Source organism: Phalacrocorax carbo, chromosome 3 (genome assembly GCF_963921805.1).
Source record: "Phalacrocorax carbo chromosome 3, bPhaCar2.1, whole genome shotgun sequence".
Taxonomy (NCBI): Eukaryota; Metazoa; Chordata; class Aves; order Suliformes; family Phalacrocoracidae; genus Phalacrocorax; species Phalacrocorax carbo.
In genome coordinates, this window is record NC_087515.1 from 58,097,694 (window position 1) to 58,119,820 (window position 22,127).

General features: G+C 41.4%; 1 protein-coding gene across 3 annotated transcripts in view; it reads left to right on the plus strand.

The window, feature by feature from the left end:
* The window catches only part of PLEKHG1 (pleckstrin homology and RhoGEF domain containing G1), a 140,224-nt gene that overhangs the window by 77,146 nt on the left and 40,951 nt on the right, over positions 1 to 22,127 (plus strand). For all 3 annotated transcript variants that reach the window (XM_064447030.1, XM_064447031.1, XM_064447032.1), the window contains one exon: positions 11,677 to 12,215. In XM_064447030.1, coding sequence (XP_064303100.1) covers positions 11,677 to 12,215 — 539 coding nt within the window. The remainder of the gene's footprint in view (positions 1 to 11,676; positions 12,216 to 22,127) is intronic.

Here is a 22,127-nt window from a genome sequence, read left to right on the forward strand (position 1 = left end):
ATTTGTGAGAATGGCTCTTAAATGCTAAACCATGCACTGAATTACCTTGTAAGTTCCCATGTGTGTAGAGTTCGGAGTTGAGAAACCTTTGATGTTCTCTTTAATAACAGGAACAACAAAAGGAATTGTTTTCTAGCACAGCTTGTTGGGAGAACCCTGCAGTTCCACCAGAGTTAATACATTCTCCTCTCCTCAGCCCGTACCCTCGCTCATTTTAGACCATAGTATTTGCCTTTGTGGCCAGGTTTCTCCAAGCCTGGGCTGTGTGTTTTGGATTTGAAACTTTGATTGGGATGCTAGCTCTAGTATTTAAGTAAGGAGGTATTTGCTACTCCTTTCTCACAGAAAACAAGCAAGTGGAAAACCCAAACAACAAGAAAAATGGTGGGATCGAATTGTCCCTCTCTGGAAGAAAGGTACAGCGCTAAGGAGAAATCTGAGAAAAATAACTCCTTTAGCTGTACTAACAGGATTTAAATAGGAGTCTAAGTTTCTGTTTTCCCTGTCTCTGATCTAAACACTGAGAGAGCTCATCTGAGTTGTTTACTGAATACTGGAAGTTGTTTGGGCCACATGGATGGATTTGGATATTGTTTATTGTAGTTAACAAGCAGCCTGAAAACTGGCCAATGTAAAAGTGTTTGAAGGCTGCAGAAGAGAAGTAGTATGGTACTGACCGTAAAAGTCAGGAAAGCAGAAGGATGGCGGCAGACAGTTGTTATCTTATGTCTTTTCATGAACATTTTAAATTTCTCCTACCGTGTTGTAAAACATGTAGTGGTACCTTTTCATAAATGAGGCTTCGTGCCCCTCTCTTGTTTGTATTTGTCAAGTTTTTTTTCCTCTGGATTGGCAAAAAGTTGCATAATAAATCTAATGATCAGAAGAAATCTGAATATCCCTGTTCACTGACTTTTTGTAGGGCATTATGTGTGTATAAAATTCAATTAAAATACTTCTGAATGGCAATGTTAGAGATTTTTACCAATAGCCACAGCAACCTAATCTTATGGACTTAAAAAAATTAAAGAAGGCATAGGGGCTTTGCAAAATATATATATATTATATATCTCTCTAATAAAATGACTGCCTTTCTGGTTTGAATTAACCATGTTATTGTTCTGATAAAGAAGAAAGTGCAGAGAAAGGCGTATGACTCAGTCAGACACTGTGAATTATGCACCAAATGTTCACTGTAAGCAAGTTCAAGCCTCTAATCTGTTTGCTTCTTGCCCTGTAGCTTCTGAAGTGTGACTCTTGGCACTGTTAATCTTGAATACTGATACGTCGATAAGCGTTGCAAGCATTAACACCATCTGTACGTGGGTGCAGAGGCTACACTTCTACGTACACCAGCGCTGCACTGATCTCAGATAATCTCAATTCTTCCCTTGCATCTTGCATACAAAAGCTCTGAGGAAAGTATTGCTTATTTGAGACAGGAATTTTGTTGTTCTCAATGGTTTGTCTTCATGAGTTAACAGCTAAAAAGTAGTATTGCGTGCACTGCAGAATGGTCTTAAAGCAACTCTGAAAGCACTGCGAAGTGACTTCATCACAAACATGGTTCTGTTGGAGTGGCTTTCACAGAGATACCTTAAAGCTTAATGACAAGAAAGGGAAGGGAGGTGTAGAGAAGGACCAAATGAAGGTAAACAGCAGTGGGAATGTGATAGGATCATCAGCAGAAAATAAAAAAATGAAAATTTGTGTGACTGCGCTTTTATAGATCTCTTGTATGTGGCAGCAATGAGACACCTTAATCTTGTGCTGTGTCCAGTTATTTTGTCATCATTTAGCAGTCTTAGTCATCTTGACCTTATTTATGTAAAGTACCATACCTAGCTGTAGAAGTAATTTAGTGAGAAGGGCTGTGGTATGTTGTACGCCTTTGAACCTGAACACCTGCTTGGTTTATTTTTATTTATTTTCATTTAAAGTGCTGTGAGATTTAAAAATACTAATTATTGTATGCTGCAAAAATCTGCTACAGTCATTTATTAAGTCCAGAGTCCTTTAATTGTAATTGAACACGTTCCTATGGAACTGGGATTTTGAAAGAGATGTTAACTTACTGTTAAAATGCCACCTTAAAAATAAGACCTAATATTCCCTTTTAGCAGGGTGGGCGTAAGAAAATGACTGATGACTTGAAATGCCAGAACCAGTCTGTGGTGGAGCCAGACCATCAGAAGGTCTTAGTTCCAGCCTGAGTAGAATTTAAGGATTCTTCTCCACAAGATGTAAACACAAATACTGCTTTCTGTAGCTTTTATTTTTGTTCAAGAGAGGAAACCCAGAAGAAAGTTTCTATTTTATTGTAAATGTGAACATCTGTTAGTATGAGTCTGGTGTTACTATTTCAGTTCTGTTTCAAAATTCTAGTTGTTAAACTCCCTGAGGTGCAGAGGAGGTTCTGGTAAGTGTCTCCAGTTCAAAGGCAAATGGGAGAAATCATTCAGCTGGATTTAAAGAAAAACATCAATTATTTAAAGCTTCTGAAACTCACTTCTTTTTTGCATCTAACAAAGTCAGCTATTCCAGAGAACTGGCTTTTACAAAATGCAGGTTTTTTTCAGGCAGGATTTTCACTGGAAAGATTTGGAAGTCAGTGGAAAACTCAGAGGCAGAAGTGAAAAACAGACTGTCAAAATTAGTTTAAGAGAACTCATCTGTCTGTGCTAGATATTGTAGTTATGAGTTCTTGTTAAATTGGAAGAGATTATTTGTAAGAAGATGCCTTCTTTGTGGTCACACAATTGAATTTTTCACTGTAACTAGTAAGAATGATTCCTAGATGCTATGTTTCCTTCTGATGAAACTCTGTACCGCTCTCTAAACTTTATTTTGCCTACTTTATATTGCTAGCTATGAGGTAGTTAACATTTTTTAATCTTAAAAACATCCCAATGTTCTTGGTAAAGCAGTAAGTGATTTGTACTATGTTGGGACGCCTAGACAAGACTGCCAGTGTGCTTGTGCTTCAGTGGGTTTTGAAAGGTTGTGGACTTCAGCAGCAGCTTTAGCTGAGTTAGATGGAGTTGAAAATTTCCCTTAGCAATAGTATGTTGGTGTGACAGGACATTTGCTTGGAGCAGTAGACTAGTCCAGGAAGACGTAGAAACCAGACCTGATGTCCAAGCACAGTTACAGTGATGTAGTGTAGGATGGAACGACACTAGTAATGTGCCAGCAGCAAGGCCTGATCTTGTATGGTGCTGGGTGGAAAGAAGAATCCATGCCTTCACTGAATTTTCATTTGCTCTGATATAGAAGAGAAGAGAACAGAACCGGGCCATCTTTTTTTAAAGCTGAGAGAAGCAAGCCTTCAAAATTCACAAGGAGATGGACAATAATCCTTTTAAAAGGCCTATAAATGGAGCACTGGACCCATATGGTCTATTTGTGTTGCAGTACATCAGCAGCATGTGATGGCTTGTTCCTTTTGTTAGGTGTCTCTGCAGTACTGTGTACAGATTAAATAGCTACTGCATTGCAGAGAGTTATTAATACATTACATTGCACTTTTAGTGAAGATGTCAGTGTGTCCTTAAGCCTGCATGTACTCTGTGGTTGAATTATGGTAGGGTTTTTTTGGTTGGTTTTTTTTAAATTTTGCTGAGGATAACTTATTTATTCCGTAAATCCTTACCCAGTTGGGAATCACAGAATAACATCATTCCTAGCCTCTATAAACTCCACTTATTGTTCAAGTGTAGAAAAAATAAGGTCACTCTTCTCAACTCTTAATCCTGATGTATTAATAATCTAGTTTTATGTCACTGTACATACAGCGGGAGGGAGCAGGAGACAGGGCAGAGAAAGGGACGCCGCTCCTAAAAGATAATGCAGATAAACAAAAACCAAACTCAGAGGATATGAAATGCTAGAAAATGAGGAATGGGTCAAAAACATTATTTTTCTGGCACAGCTGTATACTTTTTAATTGGTGATGCACATTAGAAACTCAAAGCCTTCTGGTTCACTGTCTAGTCTTTTGCACTGACAGCTCTCAGTGCTATGCATGTTTAAAGTGATGGGGGGTGAGGGGTTGTTCTTTGGGAAATCCACATGTATGGGGTAAACTTCAGCTGACTTAGATGTGGGGATGTAAGGGACATCTAAGGTCGAATATGGATGTTCAGAGATGAAAGCAAGGCAGAGCAGAGTAAGGACCTCAGCTCTGTTCCCTTCTTCCCCTCTCCCCCCCACGCTCATGAGAGCTCATTGTGCCAGTTCAGACCAGTAGCCGAAGCTCATGCTGAATCACTGCAGCTCCTGCTTATACCTAGCCTGCTGAAGCAGACGTGGGAAGTGCTCTGTCACTGGCTGCCCTCAGGTCAGTCACCAGGCTTGATTTGAGCCTTCCAGAGTTCAGGAGGTTTGTCATTGCTAAATGACAAAGCTGCTGTTATTGTTTATATGTCATAGGACTTCACAGAAGTGATGAAGCAATGCCTTGTGGTCGGTTTGTGCTCCATAGATCTTCCCAGGAGTTAGTTATAATCTCCCTCAGAGGCAGTAAAAGCTCCATAGGCAAGGTGGGCACAAGGTGTGAGGAAGCAGAGTTCCAGAGGATGAATCATATGCTCATGACAGAAATACGTGTGAATGTGCAGCACAGCAAATGTATGGTAAATTTGCCACATTCGGGTTATCTGATTGAGTACGTGGGTGCCGCACTGTGTGTGTGCTGAGGTCGTTGGGACCAGTGTTGGCTATCCTGTGCCTGTAAGAGTGTCCAGGACTTACGCATATGTGGTGGCAGTCTGAAGTATTGCACAGGTCTTGCAAAAAGTGTGCACGTGTGTATATCTTTTAATGTACATTTGTAAGTATTAAAAAAACCCCTCAGAAACTACAGGAGAATGTATGTGACAGGGACCATGTCTCAGTGATCTCAGACGTGGCAGTGTGTCAACAGGTTGTAAACAGCTGATCTTTTAGCCTGGGTAAAGGACTTTCACCCCAACAGCCCCGACGTTTAGATCAAAGTGTTTCATGGCTTCGCAAATGATCTCAAGGCTGCCTTCACTTCCTTTTTCTACCTCCAGTTCCTGGCTGAAAGGCGTTGTTTAAGGACTGTGTTCTTTAGGAAAACTCAGAATGAAGCCGAGGCTGTGTTATATACAAGGGGAGAGGGAATGAATTTCAAGTATCATTTTAAAGATAGAGTATCTCTTTGCGGGCTAGGTTTGAGCATGCAGCTGTGAGAGCGCACCTGGAAAGCGGTGGCAGCAGCTGGGAACTCTTTTGCCTTCTTTTGCCTCCCAGCTCCAAGATAGAAATGCCATCACCCCCTCCACAGGTCAAGAGAGCCATCAGCTTCCAGCTTTCCCACCAGTCAGCACCAGCCTATATCTATCTTTTCTCCTTTTCTCTGTTTCTTCATGTTTGCTCCTGTTTCTCCTCTCACTGTCCCCATCCCCACAAAACTTCCCCCCCCCCCATTTGCTTTGCTTCATTGTGATTTAGCACAGAGTAATTGATTGTTTATTTTTCACATTTTCTTCTGAAAGTTTTTCCCTCTTAAAAAAAAACCCAAACAACAAACAACCCAAAACCACTGAAGCTTTGCAAGCACCCTGCAAATGCTTGTTCCTGTTTATGTTAGGGCAGAATAGAATCCTGAATGATCCTATTGCAGAGGATCATCCTATTGCGTCGCAGGTTCGTGGGAGTTTCTAACATAAACACAGAAATTTCACAATACCAGCAGGTGATTTATTTGCTTTACATGCTTATCAATGTTGCCTGCAAATTAAGGAGCAAAGCATAAGAAATGCTGTGGAAGTAGGGGCTCTATTTGATGATTTCACAGCGTTGTGCTTGGCAAAATGGAAGTTAGTGGGTGTTGCTCAGTGAAGTGTGCATTTTAAAGTTACCCACAGTGATGCCCATTGTCCTGTCCTTGAATTGCATGATGTCATGTTTCATTTAAGGCTCTAAGCGATGCCGAAGACTGTCGGTGCGCTGGGAAAAAGGCGGTGAGAAAGTTGTGAATCAGGTTTCTGTAAAGCCTTTGTGTTTAGAGTTTTGATAGATAAAAGCTGACTCATGCAATATTTCTGGCGAAGGAGCTGTACAGACTAGTAAGAGCTTCTCATTTTACCTGAGTGCCCAATGAGGTAATTTGGGAACAGCTGAAGGCAGAGCCTGCGCCTCTCCTCTGCCGCACAGGTAGGTCGTGTTGTTCAGAGGGGATTAGAAAAATAGAGCGGACTTATTCGTCCTGGGTATGAGGAGCCAGAGGCATTCCTCAGTGGTGAGATACTGTCGCAGAAGATTTTTCCCTTGCAATATCGTTCGGACACTAGCGTGCTTCGTTGTGACAGAGGCTATTCAGAAGAAGCTTTAAATATTGGGGGAGGGGAAGGAGGGGGGCAGACGGGACGGGGGGTGGTAGTAATTTGACAGACAGAGGCACGTTAGTTGGTGACTTTTTTTTCCCCCTTCTTTTAAGATTTATAATAAATGGGTTTTCTGTTGCTCAAAGTTCAGTTAAAGTACTTGACAGTGTATAGTTCGTGACACTTCAGACTAGAGATCTAATCCTGCAAATATTGTAGTTCTCTAATGTGATTTTGTTCATGGACGGTGTTATTTTTAGAAATGATATGTGTTCCTATGCAAAATTTAGTAATTAAAAATCTCCTGACCTTCACTTGGATGGTATTCAGAGCAGAGGATATGGGGAGTGTATTTAAGATCATGTTGGGATTCTTGTAGTGAATGTGTTTTAATCTTTCTCAGTCAGGCAGCTGTATAACATTTATGTTTCTCTACTCCAGTGCTGCATTTGAATTTGATACTGGTTGTGGAAATTGTTCTCAACAGTCTTGCTTAACTGTATCCACAGTATGAATGCTTTCTTTGAAATACGAAAATATCTCAAGGAAAATACAGGAAAGATTTCTTGTAGTCTCATCACTTTTGTATAGCTAAACTTCCAGAGGATGTGAAGCCTGTAATTTCTGGTAATGTTGACTTTGCAGATAACATCTGAGGTGCTCTTTTTCATGCCAGGAGAAAGGCAACAACAATACTAATTTTGAATATAAACGGACCTGTGAGTTTTTAGTCATGCAGTATGTCTTAAAATGTCATGTGCAGTAAACAACTTGGAGGAATAAACACCTATATTTAGGTAGGGCTTGGGGATCTTTGTATTTAAATATAAAATTGACTTAAAGCACTTTATCTCTCATTGTATGCTAATGTTCTAGAGTAGCCAAATCGGCAGAGATAATGGAAAGCCATTTATCATTACCATGAATATAGTTACAGGAAGGAGGTATTTGTTAAAGAAAAGTAAGCGATAGAAGAAGAATATGCATTTTTGGTGAGAACTGTTTATGACTGCATGCTGAAAACATGAGATATGCCCAGGTAGTTGCTTTGCATGTGCCTTTGGTGTTGAACTAATATTACAGTTGCCTATTGGGGTGAAATGCGGGTGTTTCTTGCCCTTGCACCGCTGTAGAGTAGGGCCATGCTGTTCTTTCTGGGGAGGGCTCTGGACTTGTGCCATGCCAGCATGTGTGTGTGTCACGGGGAGGGGGGCAGGAGGGAGCAGGGAGGTTTGCAGGGGCTGGGGAGGGGGAGAGGCTAACTGAATTCATGCAAAGGCACAAGCAAGAAATGACCTTGTTCGGGGAGCGTGTTTCCTTGTGAGTAGGGACAAGTAGTAATTAATCTCTGAAAAGTGCTGAACTAACAAGTAATTACTGTTATTCCTTAATTAAAGTATGCAAATTGGAGATTTCTTTTTTTTTTTTCTTTCCAGACTGAGTTAAATACCGTTATTCACAACTCACAAAAGTTGTCAATATTATTTTGGTCCATCATTGAAAAGGTTCAGTAAACAAAAGCATGCCTAACAAAAAAAGCAGTGAAGCGGGCCAGACAGGGGTCAGGGCATAAAAGACTTGCTCTGAGCGTGTGCTTCTGCGAGGGTCCGAGGGTACCTACAGTTGCACAAACTGTTTGCAGCCTGAGTTTTGGTGAATGCACCTACCTGCTGGTGCTGCAGCTGAAACTGGTGGCTGGGGGGGGGGGCTTGTAAATCAGTCACGCAGGTTATGGGAGAAATGGGCTTGCATTTTATAGTAAGTTTGTATCAAAGACAGAAGTGGGTAAGAGGTTACAGGGTTTGCAAAGGCACTGGGTCAGTTATGACACATAAAGAGCAAACCTGGGGGAGGGCTTTTCCCTGCTCCCCTCACTCTCATTAACTCACTTGCCAGTTTTTCACGGGGCAGTTGGTACAGACCTTAGGCAGCTGGCACGAGAGTGAGGTTACTTTGTGGTAAAACTGCAGAATAAAACTGTACCAGAGCTCTGAAAAGCCAAATGTAGACCCTGACAAGGGGAAAGAGGATGGGCGAGGGGCTGTGGCAATGAACTGGGTTCAGCGGCTGCCTTTTCTGATTGACTTGTGACTGCAGACAGCATCTAAAATACCTCTTCCTCATTTCAGCAGTGGTGGTGGTGCTGCCTGGTCTCAGAGAGGTTTCTGAAGATAAACTTGTGAAGCCTTGGTAGATTTTCGGATCCTGTGTTATTGGGAAGAGCTATGGGTTTGTAACAGCTGCCTGTAGCTGAGGCAGAAATTGAGGGCTGGGCAGAGCCAGGGCTTGTCCCTGAGCCGTGACTTAGCTGGCAGGGTGCAGAGTGTTTGGTACAGGACTTGCCAGCTGAGGAAAGGGAGCTGCTTCCTGGTTTTGTGCCACACTGAAATCCCTAGTCCTGTGTCCCCTGCCTTTCTGCTGGGTTCGCCAGCTGCCTAGGAGAAGCTGAGATGGGTTTTGAGCAGGCTTGGAGAGGCTTGGGGTCCTTGCCCTGCTGGTCTGCAGGAGCACTGGGCTTTGGTGCCATCTGTGTGGACCCTGAGAAACACGCTTTGCTGGTCAGAGATGTAATGGGAAAAATTTTAGCAAAGACTCTCCACAGAGAAGCCAGCCTGGCTGGGAAAGGAGTAAGAATGAAGTAAAATGTAACTTTTGAGGCTAGCAGTCCCCATGAAGCTCTGAGGACAAAGCAGAGCCAAGATTTTCAAGCAGCAAATAGCTTGCTTGGTGTAATTTACACATACGGGAATAGTGATTTGTATTAAAAACGAAGGAACTTGAGTCAATTGTGTTGCATGCAATTAATTAGCCATGCATAGCAGGTGCCTGGGGTTTGCCAAGGTCAGTGGGAATACAGGTGTTAAAGAGCAAGCCCATTTGGACTACTGCAACTAATCCCGGTTGGGTTTTTTGTGGGTGGTTGTTGTTGTTTTCTTTTTTTTTTTTAATTAGCAATGACATTGTCATTAAACAAGGAAATTAGGGGGTGGGTTTGTTATGTTTTTCTAACATGTTAAGATCGCCCAATGCTTCTGGCTGCAAGTATGTCTTATGAAAAACTACTTTTAACATTTATTCTGATTTCAGTTTCATTGACTGAACTGTGTTTTGTTTGTTTTTTATATTAATTAGCCTGACAGTGTTTGTGAAGCAAATATTATATATTAATGCCTTCAGGTTATCTGAGAGGCAGAGCACTTATCAGTGAAACAGGAAGAAGAGAGTATGGAGTAATGAAATCTCACAGGAACCCTTTATTTTTCCCCTAAATGTGGCTAATCAGGTGTTTCTTTGTTATGTAATTTTAGTAAAATATCTTGGAGTAAGTTAGCAGAAGGGTATCCCTGTTATCTTGTTTATCCTGTTCATTTTTCAAGGGGGTTTACGTCTGCACAGCAACATTGTGTTTTCTAACTGAACGTGAAAAATGATCCAAAGCTGATAACAAAATACATTCTTCCTTATCAAAAATGCATACTTTCTTATCACAAGCAATAGGAAGGCAAACATCTTTGTCCATACCTGTTTTGAAACAAGAGAACCTCACTGCATTCCTCAGTTTTAAATATTTTCCTGGTTTATTGCTTTGCATTTTATTTTTGAGTTTGTACTTGATGTGGTTTATTCAAGAAGGGTAAGAAAATAAGCTTCTATGCTGCAGAACCAGAAGAACCTGGCACAAAGAAAGGCTGTAGATTTTCACACTTCAAGGTAAAACAAGGGGTACAGAGGTGCCAAATTAAGTTTTTAATCTAGTGGCCAATTTCTGACCCATGTAATGAGCAAATTACTCTCAGTATTAATTCCATGCGTTACCTTGAGGACAATACTTCTCCTTAACAGAAAGGTAATGCCATCATCACTGAAATGGCAGTATTAATTACTCATGTACAAATAAAAACTTATGCATTCAAGATAGGCCAAATAAAGCAAACAGTCTTGGGGTTTTTTTTGTTTTGTTTGCTTTGGATTGAGGTTTTTTATTCTTAGATAAATAGTATCTGATTTTGAAAAATGAGAGAGTGGCTTTCTGCTTTGAATGAAATTCTCCTCCCGCCCACCCTCCCACAGACCAACTGCAGCAGGAGAGGTGTCTGGGAGGTTTCTGCTTGTAATTGCATAGCCACTCTGCCTCAGTTTAAGAAGGGCCCCCTTAAAGGTTGGGTGGGTTTAATTTGCAGCTTACTGGCTTTATGGTTTCTTTACTGAAACTGCTGTCTAGGGCTGTAATTGCCGGTGATTTTTGAAAAATGAGGTTGTTGCTGGAGTAAAATAAGGACTAAGCCACCACTGTGTGGGTAGCTTCAGTACTGCTTTTTTCCTGAAACTGTCACAAGTTTCCCTTTTTCACAGGATAGGCATTCTGAAATTCTCTGAGTTTGAGGCAAGACCTTTTGGTGGACATTTCTTAGTGAAACAAAAACTTGAGGTATTGAATTTACCTGCCACTGCCTTTGCAGAATCTCGTGGTCATTCACACGCAACTTGGCCAGAGAGAAATCTGTATTGCATTGTGGACAGTGTCCTGCAGAGCATTTTGGCAATAAAAAGAAAGTAGAATTGAAATGCCAACAGGAAGACAAACATCTTATTTCATTGCTGGGCTGATTTGCAAATCAGCTTTGGGTCAGTTCAACAGCGGGTAATATTCTGGCTTGAGCTGGACAGTTTGAGAATGACTTATTTTCCCAGTAGAAAACTGAATTATTTGGCACCACTCTTTCCTGTGGGAACTCTTTTTTCAGAAGCTATGTTATTTTAATTGGGAAATCATTCTCGTTCTAGTGTTTTTGTACAAGCCACAGAGCTGGTAATTGATAACTGCTTTTAGTTTTTGTTTGACTGTTGGCCTTAGTGTATTCAAAATGAAAGATACTGTCTGGTATCACTGTGTGATTCCTGAGTTCTCCAAAGCCTCCAAACCGGGGTCAGTGCTCAGCCTGGAGATAGCAGGGACTGCTCCTGACAGAGTTCTTTTAACCTTAGGGAAAATCTTTGAGTCTTACTTCTCTCCTGCGCTGAGCCTGGGTGCAGTGCATGTGCTTAGCACCAAGCCCAGTAAACTGGCACAAGAAGGTCATGCTAGAGACTTGTATGTGAGCAGGAGGTATGTGGTAGCTGTATAGTAGCCTCCAGCGGGGGATCCCCACCACCTGAAAAGCATTAAAGCCACAGAGACCACCAAATTGTGTTGTTCTGGTTGCCTTTCACTTAAAATAGAGTTGTGGCAGTTTTGCGTGCAAAAAGCTTTAAAAGTATCTGTTGCCAATTTCTACGTTATGTGGAGCAGCAACAGTAAACCCACTTCTGCTTTTTTTTTTTTTAGATGACTTCCACTTACCTCTTGACGTTTTACCAGCTGTGACGGAGGCCCTTGACTCCAAGACAAAAGAGGAAGATCTGCACAAGGAGAGCAGACCTTTCCACTACTGTGAAAAAAAGACCATGGACCTGTCAGACAGTGACCGTCCCGTGAGCTTTAGCTCCACTTCCTCCTCTGCTTCCTCCAGGGACAGCCACTGCTCCTTTGGAAGCAGAATGACCTTGGCTTCGAACAGCCACCTGGGCCTGTTCAACCAGGATAAAGAGACAGGTGCCATCAAGCTAGAACTGGTCCCAGCCAGGCGATTTTCCAGCAACAAGCCACGTAAAAACTCCCCTGCAGAGCAAGAGGATCCTGAGGAAAGCCTTGAGAAAAGGCTAAGCATGCCAAGGAAAGCAGAACCAAAAGGAGCGAGCAAAAACTGTGCAATGTCCCTGGTCACAGAGCCCACCAGTCCCAAGCTTCTCTACGTAGACAGAGTCGTCCAAGAGATTCTGGAGACAGAGAGAATGTATGTGCAGGATCTAAAAAGCATTGTCAAGGTAGGAGTCTTGGTTAGGATGGTGTTAAGTGTTGAATAATGGTATTTTTTACATTGTTTGATTTCACAGCAGGACAGATGGACCTGGCTATAGAATTGGCATTTGCTGGCTTTTATAAGTTAGCATAACAACATTGCTCTTGTGTGTTTCTAGTTTTTGATTAGAGAAGACTGAGCTGTTAGTATGTGTTCATGAAGAAATAACAGAAAAAAGCTATCCTACAGCAGTACTGAACAAAGAGTGGTAGACTCTTTTGCAGTAACATTTATTTACAAAAACAAAACAAAGTACAGTGCTCTGTTTCCTAGGATGTATAGCAAGAAGCAGACAGCTTCTTTGCCCCTTTAAATGCTTTATCTGAAGGGTCTCACTTATTGATTCTTACCTACCCCCCCAAATCCTAGTCCTGCAAGTTCTTTCCTGCCTTTTTCCCCCTCCCTTTCATGTAGCTCACAGCTGCAGTCTGTTCACTTTATGTCCTTGGCTTGTAGTCTTGAATATGGCATGTGTATTTGCTGGAAAATACTATTGTTTGGCTGTTAAGTGAAGAAACTATGGTTTTTTAAATACCAATTCTGAACTGGTGGTGTTAATAAATGCTACAGCCATTTATTAGCAGCAGTGAAGTTTTTGTCCATGCCCCAGCCTAACAGTATCTTTCATTTCCCCTTTCTAGTACAGGGAAAAATATGGATGAGTCCTCCTGTGGATTGTTCTGCTCTCTCCATGTACTTGTAACTGTGCCATTAGGGACATGCTCTTTTGTGTTTTTGAAGATGACAATTAAGTCCTTTGGCTATTGTATGTAGTCTATGTACTTAACTCAGAAAGAAGGATTTATTGGGAGGTATGTGTTTAATCTGCTGTTTATAGAACATACAGCTTTAGGTAGGTGTATGAGGTTGTCTGCTAAAGGAAATATTACTCAGCTGGAGACATTCTCCCCACCTGCAGTTCCAACCCGCCTGGTCCCCCAAGCAATGAGTGGGAAAAAATGCTAAGGCTTTGACAACACAAACGCATGTTATGATTAAACACCAGCACCCCACTCCCCAAAGTTCTCACAAAGAAGGCTTTTTGTGCAAGACATCATAGATTTCTGTAGCTGGTGCTGTCACTACATTCAACTGTTGCCTAAGTTTCATTTTGGAGTGTTAAGGTTGTCATATGCTACAGAAACAAGCCAGTTTCTGTGCATGGTTGTTGCTCACTAGGCATGACCTCCGTGGTTTTGGAAGCCTTAGCCCTCACCCGTCATCCTATACAGTAAACTGTACAACTTGAGAAACTGGAAACTATCATTAAAATCATGAAACAGATTTCCCATTTACAAGTAGGAAGGCCAACAAATGCTTCCTGGAAATATTTTAAGCATGACTAGAGTAGATGTAGATTAAATGAGGCAAATGCACTTGAAGTTATGAAAGAACTGGAGGAATTTACCTGTGAAATGTCCAAGCATATTTCCTGCAGCAACTAATAAATAATGAATCTTGAAAGATTTGTGTGGCACTAGACAGCCTATTTGAGAGATGGAGTGGTTTGCAGTGGGGCTTTTCTGAGGTAGGTGTTGAGGATGGCGTGTCCCAGATGGCGAGGACAGTGGGGAACCAGCTGCCTTAGCCCGTGCAGCATGTTCTTTGCTTGGTTTAAGGGGAGGGAGGTGTGACTGGAAGCGTATTACAGAGGAGCCCATTTTATGTTTCTCAGGACTCCTTTCTACACAAGTTGCCTTAGCAATGCTGCAGTGATTTACCTAAGGCTGGGTGGGGGTTGTGAGAAGGATGGGAAGACTCCACAGGCATTTGTAGGGGTGTTGTAGCCTTATAGGATCTGATTATGTGGACCTCTGTGGCTTGAGGCCATTTAGTGCGGCAGCCAGATGACTGGTGCTGAGCCAAACTAAGACGAAGGGAAGCAGCTTGATCTGTCTTATTTTCCAGATAAACATGGGTCAGATTTTGGCAGCTGGTTAGGAAATGGGATGAGAATGGGAAAAGGGGAGCGGGGAAAGGTCAAAGGACAACTGCTGCTCAAGAACAGTGTGGGAACTGGAGATGCATGAAGGTGGGAGCTGGTGGAGGAAAGCATAAGCAAATGAACCAGTGCTAAGTGGAGAGAGAAAATAATTAGAGGGAAAACAATATAAGGAAATGAGAGAAAACACAGGAAGTGGAAAGTTAAAGGGAATATGAAATCGGTTGGTGCTGGAGCTCTCTAGCGAGTTTTGCAGCTGACTGCAATATAGCAGCTTATGTACGCAGGCTAAAAATAGTAAGGAGGTTTTGTCTGGCAGGGGGAGGGAGGAAGGAAGAGAAGCAGGGCAACCCAGGTACAGAGCTAAAAGCTGAAAAGATGTCAGACTGAGGATGGCATAAGAACAAAAAGGGAGAAATTAATAGGTACTATTTTAATCACCCTCTACCCCCAGCTGAGAACTGTCAGCACAGATCCATTCTGTTGCTTTTTGTCCCCCGGTAGTGGGGATTTGCTGATGCTCCCTTCTCTGTAGACAGTGGTAACATACTTAAAAAGAACATGTTCACTGTTGTTTCCAGCACTTTGAAACAGGTTCTAGAGCTAGAACTGAGTGACAAAACTTATGTCCATGAATCCACTCTCTAAATTTCTCGTGCAAAGCAAAGGATGTTTGCCTGTGAAGCACAGTCAAGTTGGGATTTTTGGGTTGTTTTTTTTGGGGGTGGGGGGATAGGGGATTTTTTTGTTTTTCTTCTTAGTTTTTTGGGAGGTTGGGAGGATTTTTTTATTATTATTTTTGGTGGGGAGGCGTTGTTGGTTTTTTGTTGGGTTTTTTTTGTTGGTTTGGTTTGTTTTTCAATATATCCATACTCTTTCCTGCCATCCAGATCATTAATAAATAATGTTAAACAGGAATGGACCCAGTATTAACCCCTGGGATATGCCACTACTTACTGGCCTCCAAGTAGATTTTGTGCCTTTGATCATACCCTCAGGGCCTGTCTGTTCAGCCAGTTTTCAGTCAACCTCACTGTCTACTTATCCAACCATACTTCATCAGCTTGTCTATGCGGATCTTATGGGAGACAGTATAAAAAGCCATTCTGAAATCAAGGTAGACAATATCCACTGCTTTCCACTTATCTACCATGCCAGTCATTTCATCGTAGAAGGTTATCAGGCTGGTCAGCTTCCCCTTGGTAAATCCATGCTGACTATTCTTGATTGCCTTCTAGTCCTTTGTGCACCTGGAACTGGTTTCCAGGATTAGCTGTACACAAATGTAAAGAATGTACACAGCTGCACACAAATGACCTGTTAACATGGATGGTGGGAAACTGCATGTAGGATCCCAGTACTATTCATCTTATCCAAAGTCAGCTCATTAAGAGTTAGCCTAGCATAGTATTTCGGGCAGTGCCCTTGCAGCCTATGTTGTCCTTAGAACACGTAGAGTTATTGTGCTTGACATAAAAGGCTATGGAGTGAATGGGAGAAAATAGAATTTCGCCCTTTTTGATGCCTTTATTGACATAATGCTGTTAGGTCATTAATAAGTAAATAAATAAAAATAAACTAAAAAAGCATAACTTCTGTTGCCTTTTGAGTGTCCAGGTGGTTCTTAACAGTGTGAAGTTTGTAGACAGAGGTAGAAATTGACTTCATGGGACATGGCAGATGTGGTCTTTAACTGATATTGGAAACCTGCTGAAGTTCTCCAGCTTTCTTTTAAACTGTTGATAAGAGGTATTTAATGGGCTTAGGATGAGTGAGAGGAGGCCATACAGGTGCTCTTTGGCTCCATTTGCCCCAGGATATGCTTTAAAAACAACTGCTTTTCTAGCCAGTACAGCCATTTTGTCTGTGACCTGGAAGAACAGTTGAATTATGATTGTTTTGAGGCATGCTGCTGTGATTCTTGCACAGGCAAGCATTGTAACAAAGATAGAGCGAACTTTTCCATTGTTTGGTATGCTTTATCAGATGATCTGTTAAGCATAATTAGAATTTTGAATTAGTACAGCTTGAAGCGTGTTTTGGGCAAGTTTGCGATGAGAAATCGGATACCTCTGCTTCCTGCTTGTGTCATGCTGACAGGTGTACTGGCCAGGGCAGAACCTCCAGACCTTCTCCTTTTCAGGAACTAGCCAGACTTTTTCAACGAGTAATTTAGTTAAATAGGCATAAACTTCAATTAGAGTCACTTACTGAAGTAACTTTTTTTTTTTCACTGAATAAAATGCTGTCCCTGAGTTTGTAATAAAAATGTGTTTTGCGGTTCATAGGAGTCAGAAGCCCATATTCATAATTTATACAAATGCTTCTGACTGTAGAAAAAGACATCCACGTTTGTGTGTTATCCTTGCAGAATGAAGGAATAATGCAAATGCACTGTTACAGTGCATGCTTCTGTCATGTTGAATTAAATACACTCTCATAGTGATATCAGCCCATTGAGAACATCTAGATCCACTGCATGAACCTCAGCCATTTGATATAAGAACTCCTATCAGTAAAATAATATCTGTAAAATGTCATTGGCATCTATACGATAACTAGAGGGGAGTGAAGCATGCGTTGTCAGTGCATTTCAGAAATATTTGATACAAAGTGCAGTTGAGTTCAAGAATCATGAACTCCATCTGAAATCTGGGAGACTCCTATGTGAATGAGTTCCTCTACCCTTTCACTCCAAATGTAACACTGTGTTGTTTTTTTTTTAAACCATCCCTACTGGACTAATTGAAGTCTCTGTCCTATCTCCTCGCTAGATCCTTTGTCCCCAGCCCCCTCTTTTTCTACTTCAGGCTCCTCATTCAAACCTTTTTACCCAGAAAGCCCCATTCTCCTCTGCAGTCTTCTGCCTATGGTCTTCTCTTCTACCTGTCCTAAGTCTTCACTCAGTATATCCCATCCTCATCCTCCATCTCATGTCATCTCATTTCCTAATGTGACTGATCACTTTTTAGCCTTTCTCTTTCTCATGTTCTTAGTCTCTGCTGACTCCAGATCTCTCTCCTTAGGTCTCTTGGTGGGTCTGGCAACATTTTCATCACCATTCCTAATTTTTCTGCCCTCTGAAGTTCTGCTAACATTCAGTCTCCATCTTCTGGCGTCCCTTAAGCTTTGTTCCCATTTTCTCCTTCCCATCTTTCTGTAGGACTCCTTTGTGTTTTTTCTGCCCTGGAACTGCACAGCATGCTTCTCCACCCTGCATAAGGTTCACAGCGGGGTCACTGAGACACAGGAACAATCTTTTCCCTACTCTTGTGGTAGAGGAGCAGATCTGAACTAGGTGTGACTGGCTGCATCCGAGAATGGCAATCACGGGTTAAGACCTTGTGAAGCCTCAGCTGAAACATGCAAAGAACCATTGCTAAAAGTTCCTATTGGGGGTATGCAAATTTGAGGGGCTTCTACTTCCCCCGGTATGGTCAAATACGGGGAGATTTGCACAAAGACAGCAGAAGGCATACCCCTGGAAACAAAGTCTCCATTATGCTCAAATCTGCTGCTGCCCCTCCTTGAGATGTGAGGGTATGGTTCATGTTCTTGCTAGTCAGCCTGGGGGTTCTTGTCTTCTCAGGGGGAAAGGTCACCAGAATTTTTCAACATGAGCAAAAAAAGTCATTCTTTCTCAAAACAGCCTGGGGGAATGCTTTTGCTGAAATCTCCTAAAATAACTCAGCAGGGAGGCAGGTTTCTGGCGTCGAAAGCTTCATCCAAGGTGAGCATGTCTGTCGAAGTTATATAGTCCTTGGGGGGCTGGGAGAAAGCCTTGTTGGGAAAATACCGGACATTTGCAGTCAATGCTGCTTGTGGCACCAGTGATTAAGGGAAGCCCTTCTGAGAGGAAGTCAGTATCGGAGATTTGTTGTTCCCAGCTTCCTGATGCTGCGGTTAGCAGATATCTCTTTCTACATCTAGGTAAAAAGACAGCTCTGAAGACTGCAGTGTGCGCGTTGTCACTTTTTGCGATGTATTAGTAAAAGCACAGCTGCTTGTGCACTGCATTGTTGGATAACTCTAAGAGAAAGCTAATTCCCCTTAGGTTCAAAAGGTAGGAATTTCAATATAGCTAAGGCATCCCATAATGTTTGTTCCCACATTATACTTAATTTCTATTTGCAGCCTCTTTTTCTATGGCTGCTAAGCTACGTGCCTGAGGGGGGTACCTTTAGATTGCTGGCATAAGTTGCATGTGAAGAGTACCTCTGTTTCACAGTACAGAATTCCAGCACCCACCAAAAAGAAATGGTTTAATTAGCAGAGCTGCTTTTTTTGAGCATTTGTAGGTGAGAAACTTCATGGGGTGCTTCAATGGAAAGTTTATTGAGTGTTACTGGAAAGATAACTGTGACGTGTGAGGGTGTACCATTCCCTCCTGAATTTTATGGCACTGCTGTACTCATCAGACTGTAATGATGGTGGTCTTCTGAGGTGTTTCATCACTTTTATTTCACTCAGTATAGGGAACAGTGATGCGTGGTCTCACAATTAGTATTTTTCTTCACTGCATTAAGGCCAGAAGTTAGTGTACCATATCAGTGGCTTTAAAGCTATGGAGGAGCACTACCACAGCTTCGGGTATAGGCACTGCAGTTCTGCAAGTCTAGTCTGTCTGACAAAGACAGCTGACATAATTTATATGTCTTAAATCTTCAGCACAAAAGAGAGAACGTAGGTGATGGATGCATGATTCTTAGGCATTTTAATTTCCTCATGAACAGAGTGATGATTTAGAAATAGGCTCTCCTCTCCGGGGCCAGCTGCAGAGCCTGTCCCATGTATAGAAAAAAGACATTCGGTTTAGATTTAAAGCAAAACAGTGATATTCTGCCGTCTTCAAAATTTGTCTTGCTATGACTTTAAAAAGCAGTTTAAAGCAGATTAGGACACATGCTGTCCTTTCTGACTAGGGATTGATCCTTATGCTCTTAGAAAATTTGGATGAGCAATGTAAATTACCTGCAAGACAAATATGGTCCTGACAGTGATAGGTTTAACTGCGATTAGCGTTTGTTATACTTTTGAGCTGATTGACTTTCTCATTGTTTGTTTTTTCATCCATGAAGGAAGAGCTGTGTCAAATTCTGATCGACCTCCTTGGGGAAAGCTTGGCTTAAAAGCAAGGGAATTTTCTCCAGTGGTATTGAGATATGATAGCTGAAAAGAAATTGTCCTTGAGGAGCTCAGTACATATCTTAGAGGCCTTCATGAAATTTAAGCAGAGTTACAGCAGTATAAATTGGAGCAGAAAAATGTTCCACTTAATCTGTGATATATTCAGAAGTGGCTCTATTGGAGAATATCAGTGATTTGTTTTGTTTCTGGAGTTGCTGTTTAAAAATCAGGACCATAATCCACAGTGGAGAATGTTGAGAGGTGAGGTATCTAGGAATACCACTAGGTATGTTACCAAACAGGTGTAAACAGCTGTTCTGGCTACCCTTAAATAAATACCTAAAGTAAATCAGACTTATTTTTTCTGATGCAGTAGGACTTTTCTGTTTTCCCTGCAGACTTCTTGTTTCCTGGATGTGAGCCATATTAAACATCCTAAAGCAACCTAAAGTGGTGGAAGTACACACAAACTGTTGTTCGTGTTTGTGTTTTAAATAGTTTTAGATGAGGTTGTTTGTGAAACTCCAAGATCTTGAATAAAAATATTTTGCCAGATTTAAGCTTTATGCTTTAAGCTTCTCATCATACGTACCCTTTAATGAAACCAAAACAAAAGCTGAAACAAAACCTAAACCTTGTTTTTCTGGGCACGAGAAGGATTCTGGGCTTTGGAAAAAGATGTTTTATGGCTGTACAGTAGGAATACATTGTGTTGTGAACAACTAGAAGTAACCTAACAAACTAGTTATGTGGTGAAAGGCAACTGCTTATGATGTGGCATAAACAGGGAGCTGTTTCCGAACTAACCTCATAGGAAATACACAAAGCCAGGACTAAGTATACTGATGCGTGGTTTTTTTCTAATCTGCATCATCACTACTTCAGTCTTATTTCTGCTGGTAATGTTAATAAATTTCTTTCATTCAGCATGTTCCCAAGTATTTAAAAGACACTAAATAAAATGTCATTGCTGCCTTGTGTTTCCTCCACCTGTACTTTGCATCCAGTTCTTATCTTAGAGCTAGGTTGTAGAAACTTGTTGGGACAGGGACCGTCATTGTCAGCTGATTGCAGAGCTTTACCATACGGCTGGGACTGCGTATGTTAAGACAGCACAAATATATAGCCATAACTTTGTGTTTGTTTTAGTCAGCTCTGTGTTTGGACAGCACAAAAGAACGAGTAATACAGCAGTAATAAATGAGCTGTCTATAATTGTATAGTGAGCCTTTCTCAAGGTCTGGTTGGGAGAGAAGCGGCAGGGAGGGCTGCTGCTCTTCCAGGGAGCTGCAGAATTGCCAAAAAGCTTGGCTGCTACTGCTCTTGTCCTCTCTTTTCTTGCAGTGGGGTATAAATCGCTTAACTGTGCTGTTTGAAACCTCCCACCTGCTTTCTAAAAGCAAATGAATATAGTTAAAAGGGTGAAAGTAAATCTTCTGTTCCAGAATATTCTTTTGGGGGTGGGGTGGGCAAGGGGAAGGTGTAGTGAAATGGAGTGTGCACCATTTAAGAGTGCTGTTGGTGGGCAGGGGGCTGTGGGAGAGAAACTTTGCTCCTGTGACTGTACTGAAGCTGGAGCCGGGAGGATGTGTCTGTGGTTAGTGCAATGTATAGAGCCATAATGGAATTCAGAAGGTGACAAAAACAGAGGTCTGTTCACCTCTGCCTTCCAGCTTTCTCTTGCTCACTGGCAGCAAGTGAGGGGCTCTACAGAGCAGCAGCTCTGGGAAAGCAGGTTTATAGGGGTTGGACAGCAAAACTGGGAGGAACAGGCCTGAGAGCTGAGAGGCAGGAAAGAGGAAGTGCAGTTTATGCTGTGAAATTTTTGGTAAATATTTAAATGTTTTACTAAGATGATACTTTTTTCTTTTTCAGAATGACTGGGATTTCTGTAAAGAAATTTCAAAATTTGGAAGTGATATCTTAAAGCCAGACAAATTTTTGCATTTCCAGCCAGACTGTAGTTTCTGGAATTTTATTTGCTTATTATGGCCATTCCCACTTCCATCCATGGAAATATTTGACCACTTCTAAATTGTTATATCATTCTTATTAAAAATTACTTGGCAGTGAAGAGTGACCTTTAAACCTGAAGGCTTAACAAGCCACACAGTAGTATCTCTCTTCCTTTTCTGCTCTCACTGCTCCCACGGATTAAGGTGTGGAGGTAGCTGCTACTTTTTGCGGTTTCATGAGATGACTATTTTGCAAATAAGACGCGTTTCAAAAGTTTGCACTTGCAAACCACCTGGTACTATAAGCTTCCATTTCATTGCTGTTCATATATGAATAATAAAAGCCATCCATAAGTCTCTGGGAATGATGTGGTTACTAAGGTTAAGATAAATTTGTTTAGGATGTGTGCAGTTTTTCTCCATTTTGCTGGGTTTGCATTTTCATTCTTTGGAAGACAGACTCTTTCAGTTTCCCTTTTTGTGTTTTAAAATAAACATTTCTCCTCTGGAATGTCTCCTTTAACTTGTAAGCATATCAAGATCTTCTTTTAAAAAAATGTTAACATTCATTTGCCTTACAGTCTGGCGGAAGTTTATTTAACAGGGCAAGGGTCTACAGCACAAGACTCAGGTTCCTTCACTGGGTGATTGACACATTCAAAAGCTAAATATGCCATAGTAATTCTCTGAGCTTTCCTTGATTATGGTTCAATAAGGTTATAATCAGACCAACTAAGCCATATTGTGAGAACTAATTTATACACATCCTGATGAACTTGGAGATGAATTTGTTTTAAATTAATTATTAAACATTTTCAGCTGGTACTTTTAAAAAAAGCTCTAGGTTATTGAA